The sequence below is a fragment of the Babylonia areolata genome, chromosome 25 (assembly GCF_041734735.1).
Source record: "Babylonia areolata isolate BAREFJ2019XMU chromosome 25, ASM4173473v1, whole genome shotgun sequence".
Classification (NCBI taxonomy): Eukaryota; Metazoa; Mollusca; class Gastropoda; order Neogastropoda; family Buccinidae; genus Babylonia; species Babylonia areolata.
In genome coordinates, this window is record NC_134900.1 from 6,728,471 (window position 1) to 6,749,540 (window position 21,070).

The 21,070-nt window shown below is 46.6% G+C and overlaps 1 protein-coding gene across 1 annotated transcript in view; it reads right to left on the reverse strand.

Annotated features, from left to right (window-relative positions):
• The window catches only part of LOC143300014 (dynein axonemal heavy chain 12-like), a 92,336-nt gene that overhangs the window by 7,678 nt on the left and 63,588 nt on the right, over positions 1–21,070 (reverse strand). Inside the window, 17 exon segments of the mRNA XM_076613570.1 lie at positions 200–433; positions 1,559–1,696; positions 2,256–2,396; positions 4,228–4,407; positions 4,966–5,190; positions 6,341–6,485; positions 7,090–7,245; positions 7,781–7,921; positions 9,770–9,942; positions 11,020–11,212; positions 12,395–12,587; positions 13,137–13,351; positions 15,134–15,279; positions 16,797–17,015; positions 17,931–18,101; positions 19,569–19,799; positions 20,389–20,520. Coding sequence (XP_076469685.1) covers positions 200–433; positions 1,559–1,696; positions 2,256–2,396; positions 4,228–4,407; positions 4,966–5,190; positions 6,341–6,485; positions 7,090–7,245; positions 7,781–7,921; positions 9,770–9,942; positions 11,020–11,212; positions 12,395–12,587; positions 13,137–13,351; positions 15,134–15,279; positions 16,797–17,015; positions 17,931–18,101; positions 19,569–19,799; positions 20,389–20,520 — 3,033 coding nt within the window.

Here is a 21,070-nt window from a genome sequence, read left to right on the forward strand (position 1 = left end):
ATACGCTATACCACATCTGCTAAGCAGATGCCTGGCCAGCAGCGTAACCTAACACGCTTAGTCAGGCCTTGGGAAAGAAGAGGTTCCACCAATAACACAACACAAAACTACACAACACAACGCAATGTGATGCAATACAGTACAATACAATACATTACAATACAATACAATACAAGCACAACACAGCACAACACACTACCTTGATGAACTCCACGTAGCTGTCATAGGATCCGGGCGGCGGGCTGAAGTAGAGCCCACTGGGCGAGAAGCAGTACTTGGCCTGGGAGAGGATGTTGGGGTTGTAGAAGTCGGCCAGGATGGTCAGCAGGCAGCGCCGGTCCCAGTCGTCCGTCACCCGGCCCCCGTAGTTGCACTCCCCGGTCATGTAGCTGATGGCATCGAACGGGACCTCGTCGTACTCGTTGATGAACATCTGACAGGGACAGTCATTGTGCGCGGTGAAGGGAGGGTTTTTGTCTTCCATCCCCGGACAGTCTGGCTGGTTGTCAAAGGGACTCTGATCTGTCTCTGCTTAACATTCCACTCTGTGTCAATACTTATGATGATGGTGACATTAGTAGTAGTATTAGTAGTAGCAGTGGAAGTAGTCGTAGCATACTATCATCATCAATGTTATTGTTATCATTATCATTATTATCACCATCATTATTACTATTACCACTACTACTATAACGGACTGGTAAGTGAAATCGTTATTGTTATCATTATCATTATTATCACCATCATTATCATGATCATTATTACTAATTCTAATACTACCATACTGGAATGGTCAGTGAAATCGTTGAATTTCTGTGGTCTATCCCACATATTTTATTCGGTGGTGTTATTGTGCAGTGTGAATCAACTCCATGATCCACCACGCATAAACATAATAACTGTAAGAAGGACCGAGTTCATGTACTGTGCGCACAAATCCACTTGATCGGCGTGGTCAGTCTGCATTACGTCTATTGTGACCTGCACAATGGCTAACTACTTATCTGATGGCCAGACAGTGTGTACCGTCGTGTGCATAACATTTAATAGCAGACAGTGGAAATGGTGTTCATGTTTTCGAAATAAAAATTCCAAATTTGGTTTAATGGTCATGTTGTTTCTTCCTCTTTTTTTCTTTTCTTTTTTACTTTCTTAAGTGTGTATATTCACTGGTGAACTTCATATATATCACCCGCTTGTTTTATCCAGCATCACAATCAACACTGTCAGAACTTATAGACCTGTCTCCTCAGCCTCAACTGGGTGTAAAGAATATTACGAGTGACTGTGTAAATGTGTAGGTGTGTGTGTGTGTGTGTGTGTGTGTGTGTGTGTGTGTGTGTGTGTGTGTGTGTGTGTCTGTGTGAGAGCGCGTGCGAACATGAGTGTGTATGTGCGCACGGGTATCAGTATTTGTGCATGTGTATGTGTACGAGTGCGCAAGCCTGTGTATGAATGTGCGTGTATATGTGTGTGTGTGTGAAAGTGCGTGCGTGTGCAATCGTGGGCAGTCAAACTTTAAGCTGTCGTTTAGATTAGATCAACATCAGAACGCCACCTTCAGTTGTCTGACAGAAATCCGCAGGTCAGACTCGTTGAATCCGTACTGAATGTTCCAGCCCAGCGGCCCGAACTTCTTTCGCTCCTGAACCAGGGCGTGGAAGAAACACAGGCCGAACAGCAACTTCTCGAAAGTCTGCGCGCACACACACACACACACACACACACATATATATATATATATATATATATATCAGAAAGAGGAGAGATAGAGACAGACAGACAGACAGAAACACAGATACTGAAACACAGAGACTCAGAGAGAGAAGAAACACACAGAGAGAGAGAGAGAGAGAGAGAGAGAGAGAGAGAGGGAGAGAGAGAGAGAACTCAGAACGCAAACGTTTTATGTACATCGGTCTTGGGCCAAAATACAATGGGGAAGGGTGGGTCGGTGGTGTTGCATATAACAACATTGTGTTATCCATAGCAATTAATACAACCCCCCCAGAAGAAAAACAATAACGTTTACCGAGAGAGAGACAGACAGACAGACAGACAAAGACAGAAAGACAGTGACAGAGACAGATAGAGAGACAGAGGGGGAGAAACAGGGAGCGGCAGAGAGAGATGAGAGAGAGAGAGAATGACAGATGAAGAGAGAGGAGGAGAGAGAGAGAGAGGCGGTTCATGAACAGACCTAAACCCGCACCCTGTCCCACCATCCTCCCCCTCCCCCTGCCCCGTGCACAGACCTTCTCTTTTCCCGGACAGCCATCGAAGAACTCGGGGTCACTGATGGGGTCGTTGAGGTACGACTGCAGGATGTTGGCCCGCAGGCCTGTGGGTGGCTCGTTCGTCATCTTCACCCCGTTCTGCAGCACCGTCACTGGGAACTGAGCACACACACACACACACACACACACACACACACACACACACATTGTTCAAGGAGGTTTAAGCATGCTGCATCCAATGACACACACACACACACATTGTTCAAGGAGGTTTAAGCATGCTGCATCCAATGACACACACACACACACACACACACACACACACACACACACATTGTTACATTGTTCAAGGAGGTTTAAGCATGCTGCATCCAATGACACACACACACACACACCACACACACACACACACACACACACACACACACATTGTTCAAGGAGGTTTAAGCATGCTGCATCCAATGACACACACACACACACACACACACAAACACACATAGACAACCACTGTTAAGAAAGGCACAAGTACTTTGCAGCCACGGACACATACACATAGAGCCACACATGGACACATACAACACACACATGCTCACACATGGATACACACACTCACAATTGCACGCAGGCACATGCTCACGCACACTCACACACATGCACGTGAGCACATGCTCACACATGCCCCCCCCCCCCCACACACACACACACACACACACGGACACAGAACACACATATGCACGCGGGCGCATACTCACACGTGGACACACACACAGTATATATCACACTCATGCTCGCGTGCGCATGCACATTCATAAATATTGCACACAACACACACATGCATAAGGGGTCATTCACACCTATACCCACAGCACACAACACACACGGACACATACACAGATGGTATGTGAAGTAGCTGAACAGAGTATTTTGTCAATCTACTCTTGGAACTATTTTTTCAGGCCTGATCCACCTATTTCTTCACGTTAGGCTGTGATGGTGACATCAAGGTGAACAGATATGCTAACTTCATCTATTCTGCTTGTGGAGGAAGTTTTCCTGTGTGCTAATGGGTTGCTCCAACTAACTGTTCAAGGGAGAAAGATTTAATCAGGTTTTGTTTTTCATTTTCTTTTTTACAGGTTATTATTCTCACGAGGTGTAGTTTAGTTCCAATGAGAAACTTTGTTTACAAGGATGGGGATTTGTTCAACCACAATGGAAATTACATTGTGGTCCGTGAGAATCGGTAAATGCGCTTAGAGCATAGCCTGCGTATTGTCTATCATGTTAAGATAAGGAATTGACAACCTACAGTGGTTACGGTTATGCAGTTAGCTATATTTCAACATTTCTTTCGAGTTCGTATTATTGGAACATTAAATGAATGGTGAAAGGTCAAGGTATAACGTTTTGATGTGGCTCGACGATGTATTGTTTGTTATTTGACCCTTCATGACTACGATGTCCAGTATATGGTTTGATATTGTGTTTGACTTGGTCTGCTGTGGCTGTATTCCAGGTGTACTGTTAATCAGGGTTCTAACATACCTTGAATACAATCATTCTGTGTGACCTTGGTGGTGGTCGAGGATGAGAGTGTATACACTGCATGCTGTACCTTCCCGCATTACACTACTCATCCACTCCATCTCCTGGCATCGCCTCTCCTTCCACTGTTATCATTACATACCTGCTGTGCTCAATTACTAGTCCCATAATCATTATTTTGTCATTATTATTATGTTTGTGTGTTCATTGTCCTCATTCTATCTTCTCAAATACAGCTGGAAATATTCCTCTGTTTCAGAATTCTATAACAGACGGTGCTGAATCAGTCTAAAACCTCATCTTAACGACGACTGTCTGCCGACATATCGCCACGAATAATAACTGTGCATTCCGTGACACGTCACCTTCACACGGACTAGTTACTTTTTGCCCGAGTCGCCAACAAGACACATGTATAGCCGATGCACAAAGCCCCCTTACCCACCTTGGGTGAGGGGTAGCTGGTGAGCCAGAGCCTGAAGTCCTTGTGGGTGTTGTCGGGCACCATGTCCTCGCAGATCTTCTCCAGGGCCGTCATCCAGGACACGGCCAGGTGGCAGTTCTGAAGCATCACCCACGTGCCCTTCTCCTGACCCTCCGCTATCATCTTGGCGGCGATGGGCCCCTGGGAGGGGGTGAACATAGGCGTCAGCAAGGTGCACAGCCACATGTAACAAATACTGCATCCTTGCTTATCTACTACTCTCTTAAATAAGAGTTGACTTCAATTTGACTTGATAGGAAGAGAGAGCGACTCCTCGACAAGGAAGAAGAGAGAGAGAGAGAGAGAGAGAGAGAGAGAGAGAGAGAGAGAGAGAACAAAAGAACAAAGTAATAAAAGGGAAAAGCAAGAAGGAAGACAAATAGAAAGAAAGGAATAAGAAGAAATGGTGTAACCATCTTGAAATAATATCTGATTATTATCTGGAATAAAAAATAAAAAGCATGCGGCACATACAAAGGAAGAATAAAGGAAGGGAGAGAAAGAAAGAATGATGAAAGATGATTCGGGATAAAAGAAAAAAAAGAAAAGAAAAGACTACAAAGAAACGAAAACACAGAATGAAACAGACAAGATAATGAAACAGACAAGATATTATTTACAGGGAATGAAGAAGGGGTGGGGGAAAAGCCGAATGAACTGACACCACGTTAGCGTGGCCATGCGGGCGGCAACACAGACCTGGCCTTGCCCCAGGGAGATGGAGTTGAACTTGTCCCCCCCAAAGTGCTTGTCCTCGGCGTACTTGAGGAGACTCATGGTGGGGTCGGCGCCAGGGGACAGGATGAAGATGAGGGGCGTGCAGCAGCTGGAGTCGTTGTAGGACTTGGCCAGGTCAAAGGGCGGCGGCTCCACGAACTTCTTCCCCAGTTTCTCCTTCACAAACTCCAAGATGGCCTGGCACATCTGCAACAGCGCCATTCAACCCGTTTGCTTCCCTATGACCCACTGTGCAACATCAATCATGATTCGTCCGGTATCTGAAGACACCAAAGTCATGCAAGACTTGTCCAGCTGGAATAATGTTACATCCTGTGTATTTCATTACAAAATCATACAGGGCCTGTACCATCTGGAATACACCAGATCAATAAATTCCGCGTTTCTCCCAAAATCAAACACACTCCTATCTGGAAAAGCACCTGTAATTATCGTTTTTAGGATAAGGTCGTACACAATGAGTCCTAAAAATAATACAACTGCATTTTCATTTCTTATTTCCTGACATTTTCGCTCTTCAAGTGAACTAATATCATTACTTCTTTTGATGAGAAAGCTATGCAAACTGTATGATTTGTAAGATAGAAGTTCCAGAATTCATCATTAGTTCTATGGTGAAAATCGTCGTTACTTATGGACAAGTGTCCATCCAGTCGATCCATGTCAGATGCTACACTACTGAGTCAAATAATGTAAAAAAAAATTTCTAAAAAGTTAACATATATATATATATATATATACATTTTTTACTGTTTGAACTATAAATATTTTTCTAAGTCACATCAAGACCGGTTGAAAAAGACAGCAGATCAAGAATGCGACCATCACGGGTCTGCGACAGTACAAATCCAGCAATCTTTCCATTCGTTCTTGACAAACGTGGTGTGCCATTCAGTGCAATCTGCACCGCAAACAGTCCTGTCAGACAACTGAGGCATGTCTATCATTACGACTTGCAGCGTGTTCTGTGCCTTGGTAAGGAGAGATTACAGCAAAGATTATCACACACTCAAAAGTGCACACAAAATCATCATGGGCTTTTCCTGCCGAGTGCTGCTACATTGATGTCAATAACTAAAATTTAAGTCCAGTTATGCAACACACGCATTGTGAAAAATACCACATAATTTCAACCACAAGATACAGAAAGGCCGTCTGGTTTAAATCAGTCTGTTTCAAATCCATGGATGTTTCATATTTTAAATACAGATCTAAGAATGCGTGTCGACTCCCGCACTGGACTGTCACGGCAAACCCTGCGTAACCAAACTCTCATTACAAAAACAAAAGAACAAACAAAAAGAGAAAAAAAGAAAGGTTGCATTTGTGAACATACCTTGTCCTGTCGGATACACCTCAGAACGATCATCCGCTGGAACTCGGAGAGAGAAGAGTGCCAGGGGTCAGGCAGCTGACATTTGTGAGGCTCCTTGGAGTTGTAGAACTCCTGCCACGTGTCTACATTCTTCTCGAAGCTCTCCCTGAAGCAACGGCACAGAACGGCCAGTAAGGCACCAACCACATCATCACAACTCCAGTCAACACATAGCACAGCACCATGACACTAATACTACACAGCGACACCAACATTCTGAAATCGGAACATACAATCTTAACACACGATTCACATTACATTACCATATTAATTAACATGCAGTTGATATTAACAAATATTTCATAATTCAGGATGACAAAAACGCATGAAATAAACGACTAACAAGCAGTGTGGTTCTGGCAAAATTTAAAATCCCATGATGCTTCTTCGCAAACCAAGATAAACATGATCTTCACAGCGGGCGCGTCCGTAGATGACTGATCAAAAGAAGCTCCTGTTAGTCTTACTCTTACACACGTTGATACACAGCAACAGGCATGTTTCAAATGAGTTTCAAAGTGTGTAAACGTTCCACAGTCTTCTACCACCACAAGGACATAACAAATCTTTGTTACTTCTCTGAGGCCAAACCTAATTGCACAAGGACATGTCTTTGTTTTCATGAACTGCGTTAGGCTTGTTTATATCACTCATTCTTGTCCCCTTTCATGGAGAATCACTGAAGGAGGTGGGGGTTCGGTCGGTGCTACCTGAACTTGGCGAAAGGCTTCATGTCGCCCAGACGGCAGATTTCATCCCAGCACTTGTCGGAGAGCCAGGTGGAGGGGTTCTTCAGCTTGTTTTCCAGCCCCACCCCGCCTGTCAGCAGGAACATGAACTCCTTCTGGTCCATGTCGTGACGGGCTCTGTCACACACACACACACACACACACACACACACACGCACGCATGGACGTACGCACGCACACACACACACGCGCGCACGCATGCACACACACACACACACACACATCCAGCACAACTCAAACTGACTGTGTGTCTTTGGTTGCCTGCTTGGTCAGTTTGGTTATCCAGCTGTCAGATGGTGTGTTGAGCGGTTATTGAACGATGGACGTAGTAGTTAATTGGTTGACTGACTGGTTGGTTAGTTCACTGAATTATTTACTGATGGGTTTGTTGGTTGGTTCACAGTTCATGTGGTAACCAGCATTATGGTTGTAGCACAAACATACAACTCCTGCTGGTTCGTTGGTTTGTTGAATCGGCTAATTCACTGGCTGTTTGGCTGCCTGAGTAAGTAATACAACGAAACGGATAAACACACACACACACACACACACTCTCTCTCTCTCTCTCTTAAACACACACACACACACACACACACTTTCTCTTAAACACACACACACACACACACACACACACACACACACCGGTGCTTACTTGAGGATGTTACAGCAGAGAACGAAGGAGAAGAGCAGTTTGTCTTTCTCAAAGAGAGAGCGGCACACGTTGCAGTACAGGTTGTAGGTGAAGTGGTCCGACAGGTAACGGAGCCGCCGGTCCAGGATCTTGGACTTGTTGCTGTCAACACATCGGAGAAACTTCTGTGCGACATGTTCCCTTTACATTCTATCGTTCTGTAATGTGCCGTACTGTAATACATTGCACTGTAAAGTTCTTTACTCACGGCTTGGTCTGTGTGAAATTTGGACTGCTCTCCCCAGTGAAGAGCGCGTCGTTTTCGTTTTTGTTGTTCTCTCTCTCTCTCAGCCTGCAAATCTATTTGTTTTCCAACCTAAATTAATTTTTCCTAAAGAATTCTATTAGGGACAACCCTTTTGTCGCCATGGGTTCTTTTACGTGCGTTAAGTGCATACCATGACACACGAGACCCCGCTTTATCATTTCTGCCGAATGAGCAGCGTCAATACAACACTTAATTAAGATCAACTGGTGGAGGGAGACAAAATACTGGCTACTGTGGGAATCGATGTCGTGCGCTCAGATTCTCTCACTTCTTAGGCGGACGCGTTACCACTAGGCCACCGCTCAACTCGAGTATACCATGTAAGGACCGCTACCCGTCTGACCGTACGTCTTCTGTGTCGGGGGCCAATCTGAGCTCCAGCCCTTGCTTCAGTATATGGAATGGCATCCAACAGGAACTGTGAAGTGCAATGTTTATTGACACTCTGATAAAAAGAAATAATCTTGGAGATTTAAAAAAAAAAAATCAGGATCAGACCTGGACTCGTTTTTTTTTTATTTTTTTTTTTTAACCATAATATGGTTTGTTTATTTTCAATTTGACATCCAGTTCTGGCAAGGAAGCATGTAGTGAATGCTTTCTGTCCGGTTCAGAACTGACTAACTGATCTCCATTCACACTATCAGCTATGCCTGCGTCCTGAATTCCGACATTAGTAGGATCGTCTGCATGGAGCAAGCAAGGGGTATACTCAGTTTATCTCCTCCATCTCCACACTCCCAATTCTTCTGTCATCAACCCCTCCTCCCCCCACAAAATTTTCTGTTTCTCTGTTTGTCACCTTTTCAAATTCCAAGCTGCACAATTGCAGCTAGTACTCTGACATGGATATGGGCATGCATCTTACCGCGCCCACACATTTGACAAACAGTATCAATAAAATGAACGATTTACATTACACATTATGGCATAAGGTGGGAAAGGCAATGTTTTTTTTTAAGGTGGTTGGGCAACGGTGTTGTTTAATTGTTTCTGGGAGTGAGTACCATAGGGTGGCGCCTGAGTAAACCAGACTGGATTTGAACAAGTCAATTCTTGGAATTGAGATATGGACTTTGGGGGGATTCCTTGATGAATTTACAGAAAATTTGTCTATTAATGTTGGTGGTGCATTACCTGTCATAATCTTTTGCATAATGATTCCTTTATTGTACTTTAATCTACGGATTAGTGGGAGAAAATTCGCTTGTTTATAGCCTGAGCCTAAAAGGGTAGTCTTTTTAAGGAGTGCCAGCATGAGCCCCCGTTTATGAAAATTCTGTAATGGCTTCATGGTAGAGAGAGGGAGAGAGAGACAGAGAGAGAGACAGAGACAGAGAGAGACAGAGACGGAGACAGACAGACAGACAGACCGATAGGAGGGTTTTAAGAAATTATCTTCCTTTTCTATTCTTTAATCGTTCTATGTATTTGTAAGCTTAGCTCCCCCCCTCTCTCTCTGTCTGTCTGTCTGCCTTGTATCTGTGTGAGTATGTGTGCGTGCGCGTGTGTGTACGTGCGCGCGTGAGTGTGTGTGTGCACGCCTGTGTGACCGCCTTCACTGGCTTACACGTCTTGAGTGTTCTGTAATCACCTATGAAGATGTATACCCGGCCCTACCCCCACACCCCGAACCCCTCCTCCCCCAACCACTGAACTGACTCTGTCACCGCCAGGTGTACCTGTCGTGAATGGAGGCGATGAAGAGGTTGACGAACCAGGTGAGGGAGTACTGGTACATGGGGTCAATGTTGGGCAGCTCAGTCAGGCAGAAAAACAGCACTGACGAGTGGCGGGCGATGGGCCGATAGCCCATGCGTGACGTCTCGATCTTCTTCTCCGTTTCCTTGGCCACCTGCACAGTTCAACCCACTCGCTCACTTAAGTCCACGACCTGAGTGATCCCCAGCCGACAATTGCTCTTATGTTAATGACCGGGTGAGGGTAGGACCTTCTTATGATGGGCCTTCACAATTCTGTGGTGAATGCATGATGCCGATGCCGTGGTTTGTTAGAGGGAGCACGCAGGTCTTCAGCCCTAGACCCATGTGTGTGCGGCTGTGGTGAAGAGCGGTACTGGGGTCATTGATTTGTTAGTCGAGTCACCCATTTCAGAGGCCCACCTGTCCGGTCTACCACTGGTGCTTTCCACGATCAAAGCCGTGTGTCCTTTAAGAAGTGACTGCAAATGCAAATATCTCACTTCCTCGACCAACGTTTTACACATGAAGGGCACCGGGGCGGAAGAAAAACGGCTTTTGTTATGGACTTATTGGGGATAGGAGGGCGGTATTTCGATAAATTATTAATGTAAATGCTGGTGTATTTAGTTTTTTCTTTCCAAATTAATATTGCCGATATTCAGTATTGACGTTCTTGCTGCCCCACTTATATTGTGGATGCTAATATTCATCCGAGTATGCGCGTGAACATTTATATATATATATATATATATATATATATATATATGTGTGTGTGTGTGTGTGTGTGTGTGTGTGTGTGTGTGTGTGTTCGTTAATGTGCAACATCATTTTGTTTGTTTTCGAAAAGAGAAAAACTGAGAAAGAAACAAGTGTTGATGAGAATGGCAACGAGACCGAAGAGTGAAAGAAAGGGGGAGCAGCGGAGAGAATAGTTTTTTCTATCTCCTTATCAGAGAGAGAGACAGACAGACATTCTGGGAGAGAGAGGGAGAGAGACAGACAGACAGACATTCTGGGAGAGAGAGGGAGAGAGACAGACAGACAAACAGACATCCTGAAAGAGAGACAGACACACACACAGAGCGAGAGAGACAGAGAGAGAAAGAGAGAGAGACAGAGACAGAGACAGACAGACAGACAGAGAGGACTATTCAGACCGAAACAGAAACCAGTTTAGCACAGAGAAAGACGGAGAGCGAGAAGCACAACAGCCACGCCAGACAGCCCACCTCCTGTTTCTTGGAGATCTCCACGGCCAGGATCTTGGAGTCGTCGAGGATCTGGATGGCGGTCTCGTCCTCCAGGATGTTCCCCTGTGAGGAGGACAGGGTGTGCAGGATCTTGTCCTCGGCCTCCTTCAGCTGCTTGTTGTTGTGGGCCGTGGTGATGATCAGCTGCTGCCGCTCGTGCTCCAGCTCGGGTCTGTCGGCACGCCGTCAGATGGTCCTGTCACTGTTCGTCCATCTGTCTGGGTCTCAGTCTCTCTCTTGCATACCAAACATTTCTAGACGATGATTATCGGCACTGTGTATGTGTAGTAGGAGTAATGTAGTCCCCTTGCCAAATGGGTATCTTCGCTGACGTGACAGTGTCCGTATCAGTGCCAATGTCTCTTACATATACCACCGCACTCATACATGGAAACGGATAGAAACTACAGCGACAGAGATCAGGAACATACATGCCAATTGTATCTCTTAGTCTCTTTCAGATACACCTGAATCCTCGGTCTATAAATCGCAAACAACATTCGAAAAGACGCATCCACCGAGAAGTCTCGACTGCGATGACAATCTCTCGATTCCAGCAAATAAGCCGATAACCTTTGGAAGAAATCGATCGAGGCTGAAATAAACCCATCATCGATGTTTCCGATGGGGTTTCAGCCCACAGCCTTCCAGCTGAATGTCCCTGACGCTAACCACTGCCCAGTGTGGACAGCTGATCCACGCTTTCCTGTCCCTTCTCCAACACTCGCTCTCCTCTTCATTCATTTTCAGTTGGTGAACAAATTGCTACACCTTTCCGAACCCTACACCCAGCAGCTGGTCTCCAGACTTAAGTGGTGTCATTATATGCTGGAGATATGTAGTGGGAAAAACCATTCTGACTCGACTCGACTCGATTTCATCTATTGTCATGAAACCCAAACGGATAAGAGAGAGAGAGAGAGAGAGAGAGAGAGAGAGTGTGTGTGTGTGTGTGTGTGTGTGCGCGCGCGTTTGTGAGTGTGCGTGCGTGCGTGCGTGCGTGTGTGTGTGTGTGTGTGTGTAAGAGAGATGTGTGTGTGTGTGTGTTTGTGTGTGTGTGTGTGCGTAAGAGAGACACAGACAGACAGACAGACAGAGAGAGAGAGAGAGAGAGTCAGACAGGCAGAAAGAAAGTCAGACGCACACACATACCAGTCACTCACCCACACACAAATGTACACAACCCAATACTTCTCCCCTTCCGGCTTTCACACACACACACACACACAAACACACACATCACATACACACAAGCAGAAGCGCGAATAGACACATACATACCACATACACCCAAACACCCCCCCTAAACCCTCCCCATCCCACACTCCCGAAACAGCCATACACACACCCTCACCTCTCCTTGGCCACCACGATGCCCAGCAGCTGGTCCTCCAGGCCGTCAGGGGTGATCATGAAGTTGAGCAGCGACACCTTGGTGGACAGCTCGGGCAAGTAGTGTGGGTTCCTCAGCTTGGTGGTGATGTAGAACTTGAAGTCCTGGGAGTACTCCACCAGGTCGTCACCCAGCCGCAGCATGTCCACCCCGCCTGAAACACACACATACACAGGCCGTCAAGGTCGCTGCAACAACGCCGCTTGATTGACTGACGAGGGTACTTATACATCGTCTACCACCCCGTCACAGAGCAAGCTCTAAGCGCTCTACACACACGGAGTCATTTGCACGACTAAACAGGATGCCTGTCTGGGCAAAGCCGGCTGAGAGCTGCCTTTTGGCGGTCATCATTCGTTTCCTGTGTCATTCAGTCAGGCTTCTGTCACGCAAGCGCACATGCACACACATGCAAGCGCGCGCGCGCACACACATACACGCATGCATTTTTTTTTTTTAGTGGATCTTAGTATGATATTTTTCCAGGGACAACTCTCTTGTTGCCGTGGGTTCTATTACGTGCGCCAAGTGCATGTCATACACGGGACCACGTAATCAAGCGGAGCGATGAATGCGATGCAACATATTTGAATAGACACACACACACACACACACACACACACACAAATACACACGCGCGCGCTCTCTCCCTGCCCTGCCCCCTTTCACACCCAACCTCTCCCTTCCATCACGCCGCACTCACCCTGTTTGAAGGTCTGTTTGAGCAGCAGGGGTTCAAGCGAGGGGTCCACATCCTCCCCGACGTTCTCCATGAGGCAGGGGTTGCCGAAGTTGATGCAGTTTTCCAGGATGCGCATGTAATCGCTGTCGGTGAGCTTGACCACGGACAGCTTGTTGTCCTTCTCCATGTTCTTCACCCACCGGTTGGCCTGGCCCTGGGGGTCGATCATCAGCGGCCTGCACAGCGACCCGACACACGGGGACACGCGGGGTCAGCATGCCCTACAATGGTGCTTACAGGCACAGGGAACCAGCAGAGGGTTCCGGGATTGTGTGTGTAGGCACTGACACCTGACTTCATTTCGTGGTTTGGTGCGCCGACGGTGTACACTGACAATTTCATTCCGTCAGAGTGTGTGTGGGGCTCTGCGCAAAACATGTGGATTCATGTACTACATCGGTAAGTACAATCGCAAACCCTTGTGTCGTCGTGCACTGTCGTTTTCAGCCTCGCGCGAACTGGACTCCACACTTCATTCCAATTACAGTTTCGAAGTGCACAATACCCCGAAAGCAGCACTCCATTTTTAGACACCTTTCTAATGTGGACAAACTCATTTTAAAATCCTCTTCTATAGTCGACAAACTTATATATATATATATAATTAACATTTTTACCCGTTTTGGAGTTTTTCACGTATGTTTTGTACTGCCGACGGGTGATTTCGAACTGACCCATGGGTTCGATTTTTTCTTTCACTTTGCGTATCCCCCATTCTTTCCAAGCCCCTTGCTAGGTGCATGGAATGCCCCAAAAAGCATCCCTTTTTAGACACCTTTCTAATCTCGACAAGTTCGTTTTAAAATCGTCTACTATAGCCGACAAACTTATATATATAATTAACATTTTCACTCGTTTTGGACTTTCTCACGTATGTTTTGTACTGCAGACGGGTAAAAATGTTAATTATAATATAAGAATGTCGAACCAGAGATGGTGCACGACTTCAACTGTCACAAGCCGGTATTTTAGACACCTTTCTAATCTCGACAAGTTCGTTTTAAAATCCTCTACTATAGTCAACAAACTTATATATATAATTAACTTTTTCACCCGTTTTGGACTTTCTCACGTATGTTTTGTGCAGACGGGTAAAAATGTTAATGATAATATAAGAATGTCGAACCAGAGATCGTGCACAACTTTGTCACAAGCCGGCATACCCATTCGGGTGGATTTGATTTCTCACTTCAACATCGAAGAGCGCACGGGTAAAAATGTTAATATTGCCATTCATACACAGACACATACATTCTTTCACACACACACAAACACACACGCGCGCGCACTCACACACATGCACTATCACACTCAGACACACACACACACACACACATACACTCACATACGCACACTCACAATCACACACATGCACACTCAGACACACACACGCACACACACTAGCAAAGTACTAGTTGGAACATTTTCGCACAATCCTTTTATGATCCCGGTTCGAGGGTGTGAAATCCGACTTTCGAACATCTTGGAACTGAACTCTCCCACAGCCTTGCCAGTCAATGATAATAATAATAATAATAGAACATAGTCATCACCATCACCATAATAACAATAACAAGATTTTGGTTCTGAAAAAAAAAATCTGAAATACATAGGGCACACAAGTGTCGACCAGTTTACAACGAACACAAAAACTTCATCAAGATAAATGTTGAAGCCACTCACCTGAACAGATCTCACCTGAACAGATCTTATTTGTGTGTGTATTTTCAAACAGGCGGTTTTATTGCGATTGAAATGGTCAAACAAACCAAGTCGTTTACAAATTTCCGCTTTACAGAGAACTGCAAGACTCACAACAGTATATATCTGAATGGCCGCTTTCAGTATTTCAACATTTAAAGTCCGCAACGTCCATAGGCGCCACTACCTGCAAACAAACACGGGCAATACTTTGACAAAGACCGTGTGTCGACAGTGAGGGCAGTGAGAGTACTGACCATCGCCTGGCGTTGTCCACAATGACACCGTTGTCAATGCTGAAGGCGTCCCGGGGCAGGCCGGCGATGGTCCACGACTGGATCTTGATCGGTTCACCCAGGATCGTAGTCAGCGAAAACTCCCCGCTCACTGGGATTTCTTTTTCCTGTCCGCAACACACATGCGCGGGTGGGAAGTGGGGAGGTGGGAGTGGTGTACATGTACGTACAATAATGCACGTTCCCATTTTCTTCCAAACTTTTATATTTGACCCCATGATTATATGTGTAAAACCATTAAACGTAGACAGATAAATTGATCGACCAATACTGCTACTACAACTACTACTGCCAGTTTTACTGCTATTACCACCGTTTATAGAGCGACCAATACAATTATTACTACCACAATTACTATATCTATGCAAGCTCGTGCACACATACACCCTCTCGGATATGTCTTCTAAGCACATGCGTTTAATCATTTAACATCAATCAACATATTTGCCGTCACACGCTCAAATGTACAACTCCCCTCACAAACTGTCTGTGATTCAATCCTCTGAGAGAGTAAAGGTAATATGCACTGGCGGCTCTCTATACCTTCCACCTGCATGACCAGCGGACTGATCAGTATATATATGATAGTCAGTCGTGTCCGACTATGACCATCAGAACAGCAGAGGAGGCAACTGCTGTTCCGACTATTTGGGCTAGAATTTGATTATAGTGGAGTGTCTTGCCCAAGTACATCCCCACTCTCTCGGCCAAGAGGGTTTTAGGACAGTCGGCGTTGGGATGGTTCCCAAAGGCCAACTAGCCACACCTGATCAGTATCGTCATGTCAAATCAGTGTATCAACGATCAGCCTTGGTCCGATGGAGCAAAAACACAACATTGACCATTTTACAACAGCCCCCACAAATTTAAATGTTTCATAATGCAAGTAATAGTCAATGAAGAGCTATCGTGAGAATTCCGATGCCTTTTGAAGAGAAGAAAATACAGAGGAAACCATAAATTTTGGCAGTCTGCGAATAAACGATTATCTTCTTCTTCTTCTTCTCCCTCAACTCTGTTAAGAGTCACTGGGGCGCCGCACAGAAGAACTGTTCACCAGATTCCTCCAGGTCTGTCGGTTTCTGCAAATGGTTTTCTTGTCCATTCTACAAAGTTGTCAGGCCATGGCTTCTTTCTGTCTTCCCCTCCGTGTCCCCCCCACCCCCCACCCCTCAACAGTTCTTTGGGGGATATCTTAATAAGGCCATTCAATCTTGTTACTTGGCCATACCAGCGCAGCTTTCTTTTCTCATCTGATGACAGCAGATCTTCATAAGATCAAATGTGCTGACTGACGGCAGCTATCCTTCCATACAGGCTTCAGAGTGGACAGTGTTGATGTCTTTCCTACCCTTGAAATGATTTTTGGTTTGGATACTTCATTAATTATTATGATTATTCGATTTGTCTGGCCAAACTCATGTAATAGACAAAAGAGACAGAATATGTGACAGAAATGAAAAAAGACAAGAAAAAATGAAAGAACAAAAAACAAAACAAAAAAAAACCCCAAACAAACAAAAACACACATAGAAAACCATACTGACTCACACCAGCCCCGTACCTAACCCCCTTTCACCCTCAATATCTACACTTCCCCCCACCCACACTCCCTGCAGCCCACCTGGCACTGTGTGACCCAGTCCCCTGTGCACGAGTCGCGGAAGGCAGCAGTGAAGGGGCCGAGGTAGGCGATGGCGCCAGCAGAGATGAGGACGTCGCCGATGAGGTTGTCGTAGACGTCCTGCAGATCAGCGGCAGCCTGGGTCCAGCGGTCCTTCTCCCCGCCCAGACCCCCGATCAGCTTCTTGGCCCGCTCCAGCTTCTTCCCGCACAGGTCTACCTGCACGGGGCCAAAGGGCAGCCAGGTTACAGCAATGCTTTATCGTCTCTAAAAGACAAATTGTTGACACACACTTCTGCGGACAAATAAAAGGAGACACATAAAACAGCACTGGCATTACATCCACTGGACTACTACAAAGTATGGCCCTGCTCCCACGTCGGAAACAATAACGCTGGTTATGCTTTTGGATTTTTAACGGGAGAGAGACAGAGACAGAAAAACAGTGTGTCGGGGGCGCGGGGGGGGGGGGGGGGGGGGGAGGGGGAAGCAAGGGCAGGGCGTGAAAAAGTGTCAATAGACAGAAAGGCGGTCGTGGGAGAAGGTGTAAGAGAGAGAGAGAGAAAGAGAGGGAGAGGGAGAGAGAGGGAGAGAGACAGAGAGAGGGAGGGAGGGAAAAGGAGAGAGAGAGGGGGGAAGGGAGAGAGACAGGGGCAGGGCGTGTGAAAGTGTCAAGAGACAGAAGGACGAAGGTCGTGGGAGAAGGGGTAAGAGAGAGAGAGAGAGAGGGAGAGGGAGGGAGGGAAAGGGAGAGAAAGGGGGGAGGGAGAGAGACAGGGGCAGGGCGTGTGAAAGTGTCAAGAGACAGAAGGACGAAGGTCGTGGGAGAAGGGGTAAGAGAGAGAGAGGGGGAGAGGGAGGGAGGGAAAGGGAGAGAGAGAGGGGGGAGGGAGAGAGACAGGGGCAGGGCGTGTGAAAGTGTCACGAGACAGAAAGACGTAGAGGCAGAGGGTCGTGAGAGAAGGGATGAGAGAGAGAGCCTATCCACCCCTCTCTACCCCGTAACTCCAATAATCATTCTCCTCTCCTAAACACGTACATATATAATTATACACACACACACACACACACACACACACACACACACACACGCAAACACGCCATTCACCGTGCACAGCCCTACAGCAGCCTGACCTGAGCCTCCAGTTTCTCCTTGTTGGTGACCATGGCACTGAAGTCAGACTGCAGTTTGGCAACCTTGTCCTGCACGGCCTTCAGCTGGGCTCGCTTATCGTTCAGGATCTGCATCGTGATCTTCAGCTCCGCCTCTGCTGTCTCCAGCTTGGCCTTCTTCGGGGCCACCACCTGCACCCAACACACACCTGTAACACCTGTCCCACACAGCCAACACACACCTGTCCCACACAGCCAACACACACCTGTCCTACACAGCCAACACACACCTGTCCCACACAGCCAACACACACCTGTCCTACACAGCCAACACACACCTGTTCCACACAGCCAACACACACCTGTCCTACACAGCCAACACACACCTGTCCTACACAGCCAACACACACCTGTTCCACACAGCCAACACACACCTGTCCCACACAGCCAACACACACCTGTCCTACACAGCCAACACACACCTGTTCCACACAGCCAACACACACCTGTCCCACACAGCCAACACACACCTGTCCTACACAGCCAACACACACCTGTTCCACACAGCCAACACACACCTGTTCCACACAGCCAACACACACCTGTCCCACACAGCCAACACACACCTGTCCTACACAGCCAACACACACCTGTCCCACACAGCCAACACACACCTGTCCCACACAGCCAACACACACCTGTCCTACACAGCCAACACACACCTGTTCCACACAGCCAACACACACCTGTCCTACACAGCCAACACACACCTGTCCTACACAGCCAACACACACCTGTCCCACACAGCCAACACACACCTGTCCTACAAAGCCAACAAACACCTGTTCCACACAGCCAACACACACCTGTAACACCTGTCCCACACAGCCAACACACACCTTTCCTACACAGCCAACACACACCTGTCGCACACAGCCAACACACACCTGTCCCACACAGCCAACACACACCTGTCCCACACAGCCAACACACACCTGTCTCACACAGCCAACAAACACCTGTCCCACACAGCCAACACACACCTGTCCTACACAGCCAACACACACCTGTAACACCTGTCCCACAACACCAACATACACCTGTCCTGTCCACCACAGCCAACACCTGTCCTGTCCCATACTATCCTGTCTTTAGTCGTCTACCACGGCCATTATTAAATGTATTTGCGAGTGTGTCGTTTTGCTTTATTTCAGGTATGCAATAAACCTGATGTATGAATAATGGAGGTGTTTTGCTGTCACACACAGAATCAAGAAGCTAAATGTAACATTTGATTATATATGTTTCGTTGTTTTAATATGCCGGCTATGGCCATCTGCGCTGTTTGCACGTGCAGACACACACACACACACGCACGCACGCACACACAAACACTAAAACAAACAAAAACACACATATGTGCGCGTACACATACACACACCCTTACACACACACTCCCATACACATACACACATGCACCCACGCGCACAAATCAGATTACATGGATTCAGTTTGCCTATGCGAGTCAATGATTGTTTGGCATAAAACAGCGCCTTTGTTTTTTCACTACTTTATACTCATAATAACCTTATGTGGCTAACTTTCTGCAGAACAGAGCTGGCGTCATCAGCATGCGACAGGAAAAAGAAAAGCGTGTACCTTGGCCACTTTATCGTACATCTCCATGGCCAGAATCCATTTGCACAGCCCCTCAGCGGCAGAGGAGGCCTTGGCGGCCTTGTGCGGGTCAAAGTCCGGGTTGGTGAGGTACTCCTTGCGGATCTTGGTCATGATGTGCTCCGGCACGTTGTCCTTGTCGTACTCCTTCAGGCTGGCCAGGAAGTTGAAGTCGCCCAGCATACGTTTGGCAGGACCCCAGTAGTCCGCGATCTGCAGAGAGCAGCAACAGGTACAGTTCACTGGGTTTGTCCTCATTTTGTATGTTTCTTATGTTACTGAGAACATTGAATGCATCGGTGTCAATACACAATTCACACAGCCGTAACCCTGTCAGCGTGTAAATAAGATGGATACATCATACCCAGTGACCTTCTCAGTGACGGTTTAAGTGTGATACATGACATTCGTTACTTCCGGAAAAGTGGTTCTATCCGTTACTAGACATTCTTGGATACTGCTAATGACTGGCTAGTCATATACTCTTTTTTGTTTAAGCAAGTACAGGATTCTATCGCCATAAACTCGTAACCTGATAAGAATCAATGGTTATAATTCTTAACTTCAGTGGGTATGTTGGGAAATGGCACGGTTAGTCCTAACCATGACATTACATAGTGCTATACATGATGCCCTGAATACTGTTCGTTCAACACAGCTTAATCCAACGGGGTTTGCCTTTCATACAGGGCTGGAGAGCGGATGGAATGGCCGGCTATCTGCCAAACACTGACCTTTGTTACCAGCCACTGACCTGACGACGGGGTGGTCAAGGTGTGAACCCTGACACGCACTGACTGACCTTGTGAGAGGGGTTGTTGGGGTCCTGTACTTTCTCAGGCTTGATGTCCTTCATGACGCACACTGCCGCCATCACCAGCCTGACGCCAGCCGGCGGGCTCTTCATGGACTTGACGATAGTTATGTCTTGGGGCTGAAAACATCAAAACGCTCATCACAAAACCTCCATCATACAGCATCAACCAAACATTGGAACACACATTACAAAACGTAGATCATACAACTTCGATCTCATTGTTGTACATCTCATTAGCTTATGTGGCCATGGACTCTTCAATAACACAATGCGATGTGAACGACTTCACCCTGAATACGCTCGGCACATGAACGTTTGGACGAAGACAAAAAGTGAGAATAAACCGCATTCACAGGAAGCTGAAATTGCTCTCGTGAAATCAATCTTTTCTAATCATCAGATGTTTGCAGTAGGCACATCTTGAAAACGTATAATACATAAAATCTCTGTTAAATGATAACAGATGATACCATTCAAACACACTGATGACTGTCTAACCGCTGTAAAATAATGTTGTTTGATTGGGTCAATCCACCACTAGAATTCTGAGTCAATACACGCAGCAGACTGGGACAAACATCTACACCTCTTGTTAGTGGGTGGCCCAATCGCCTCCTTGTCCCCAGACATATCAAACACACCTTTCACAAGATGCACGTCACGTACA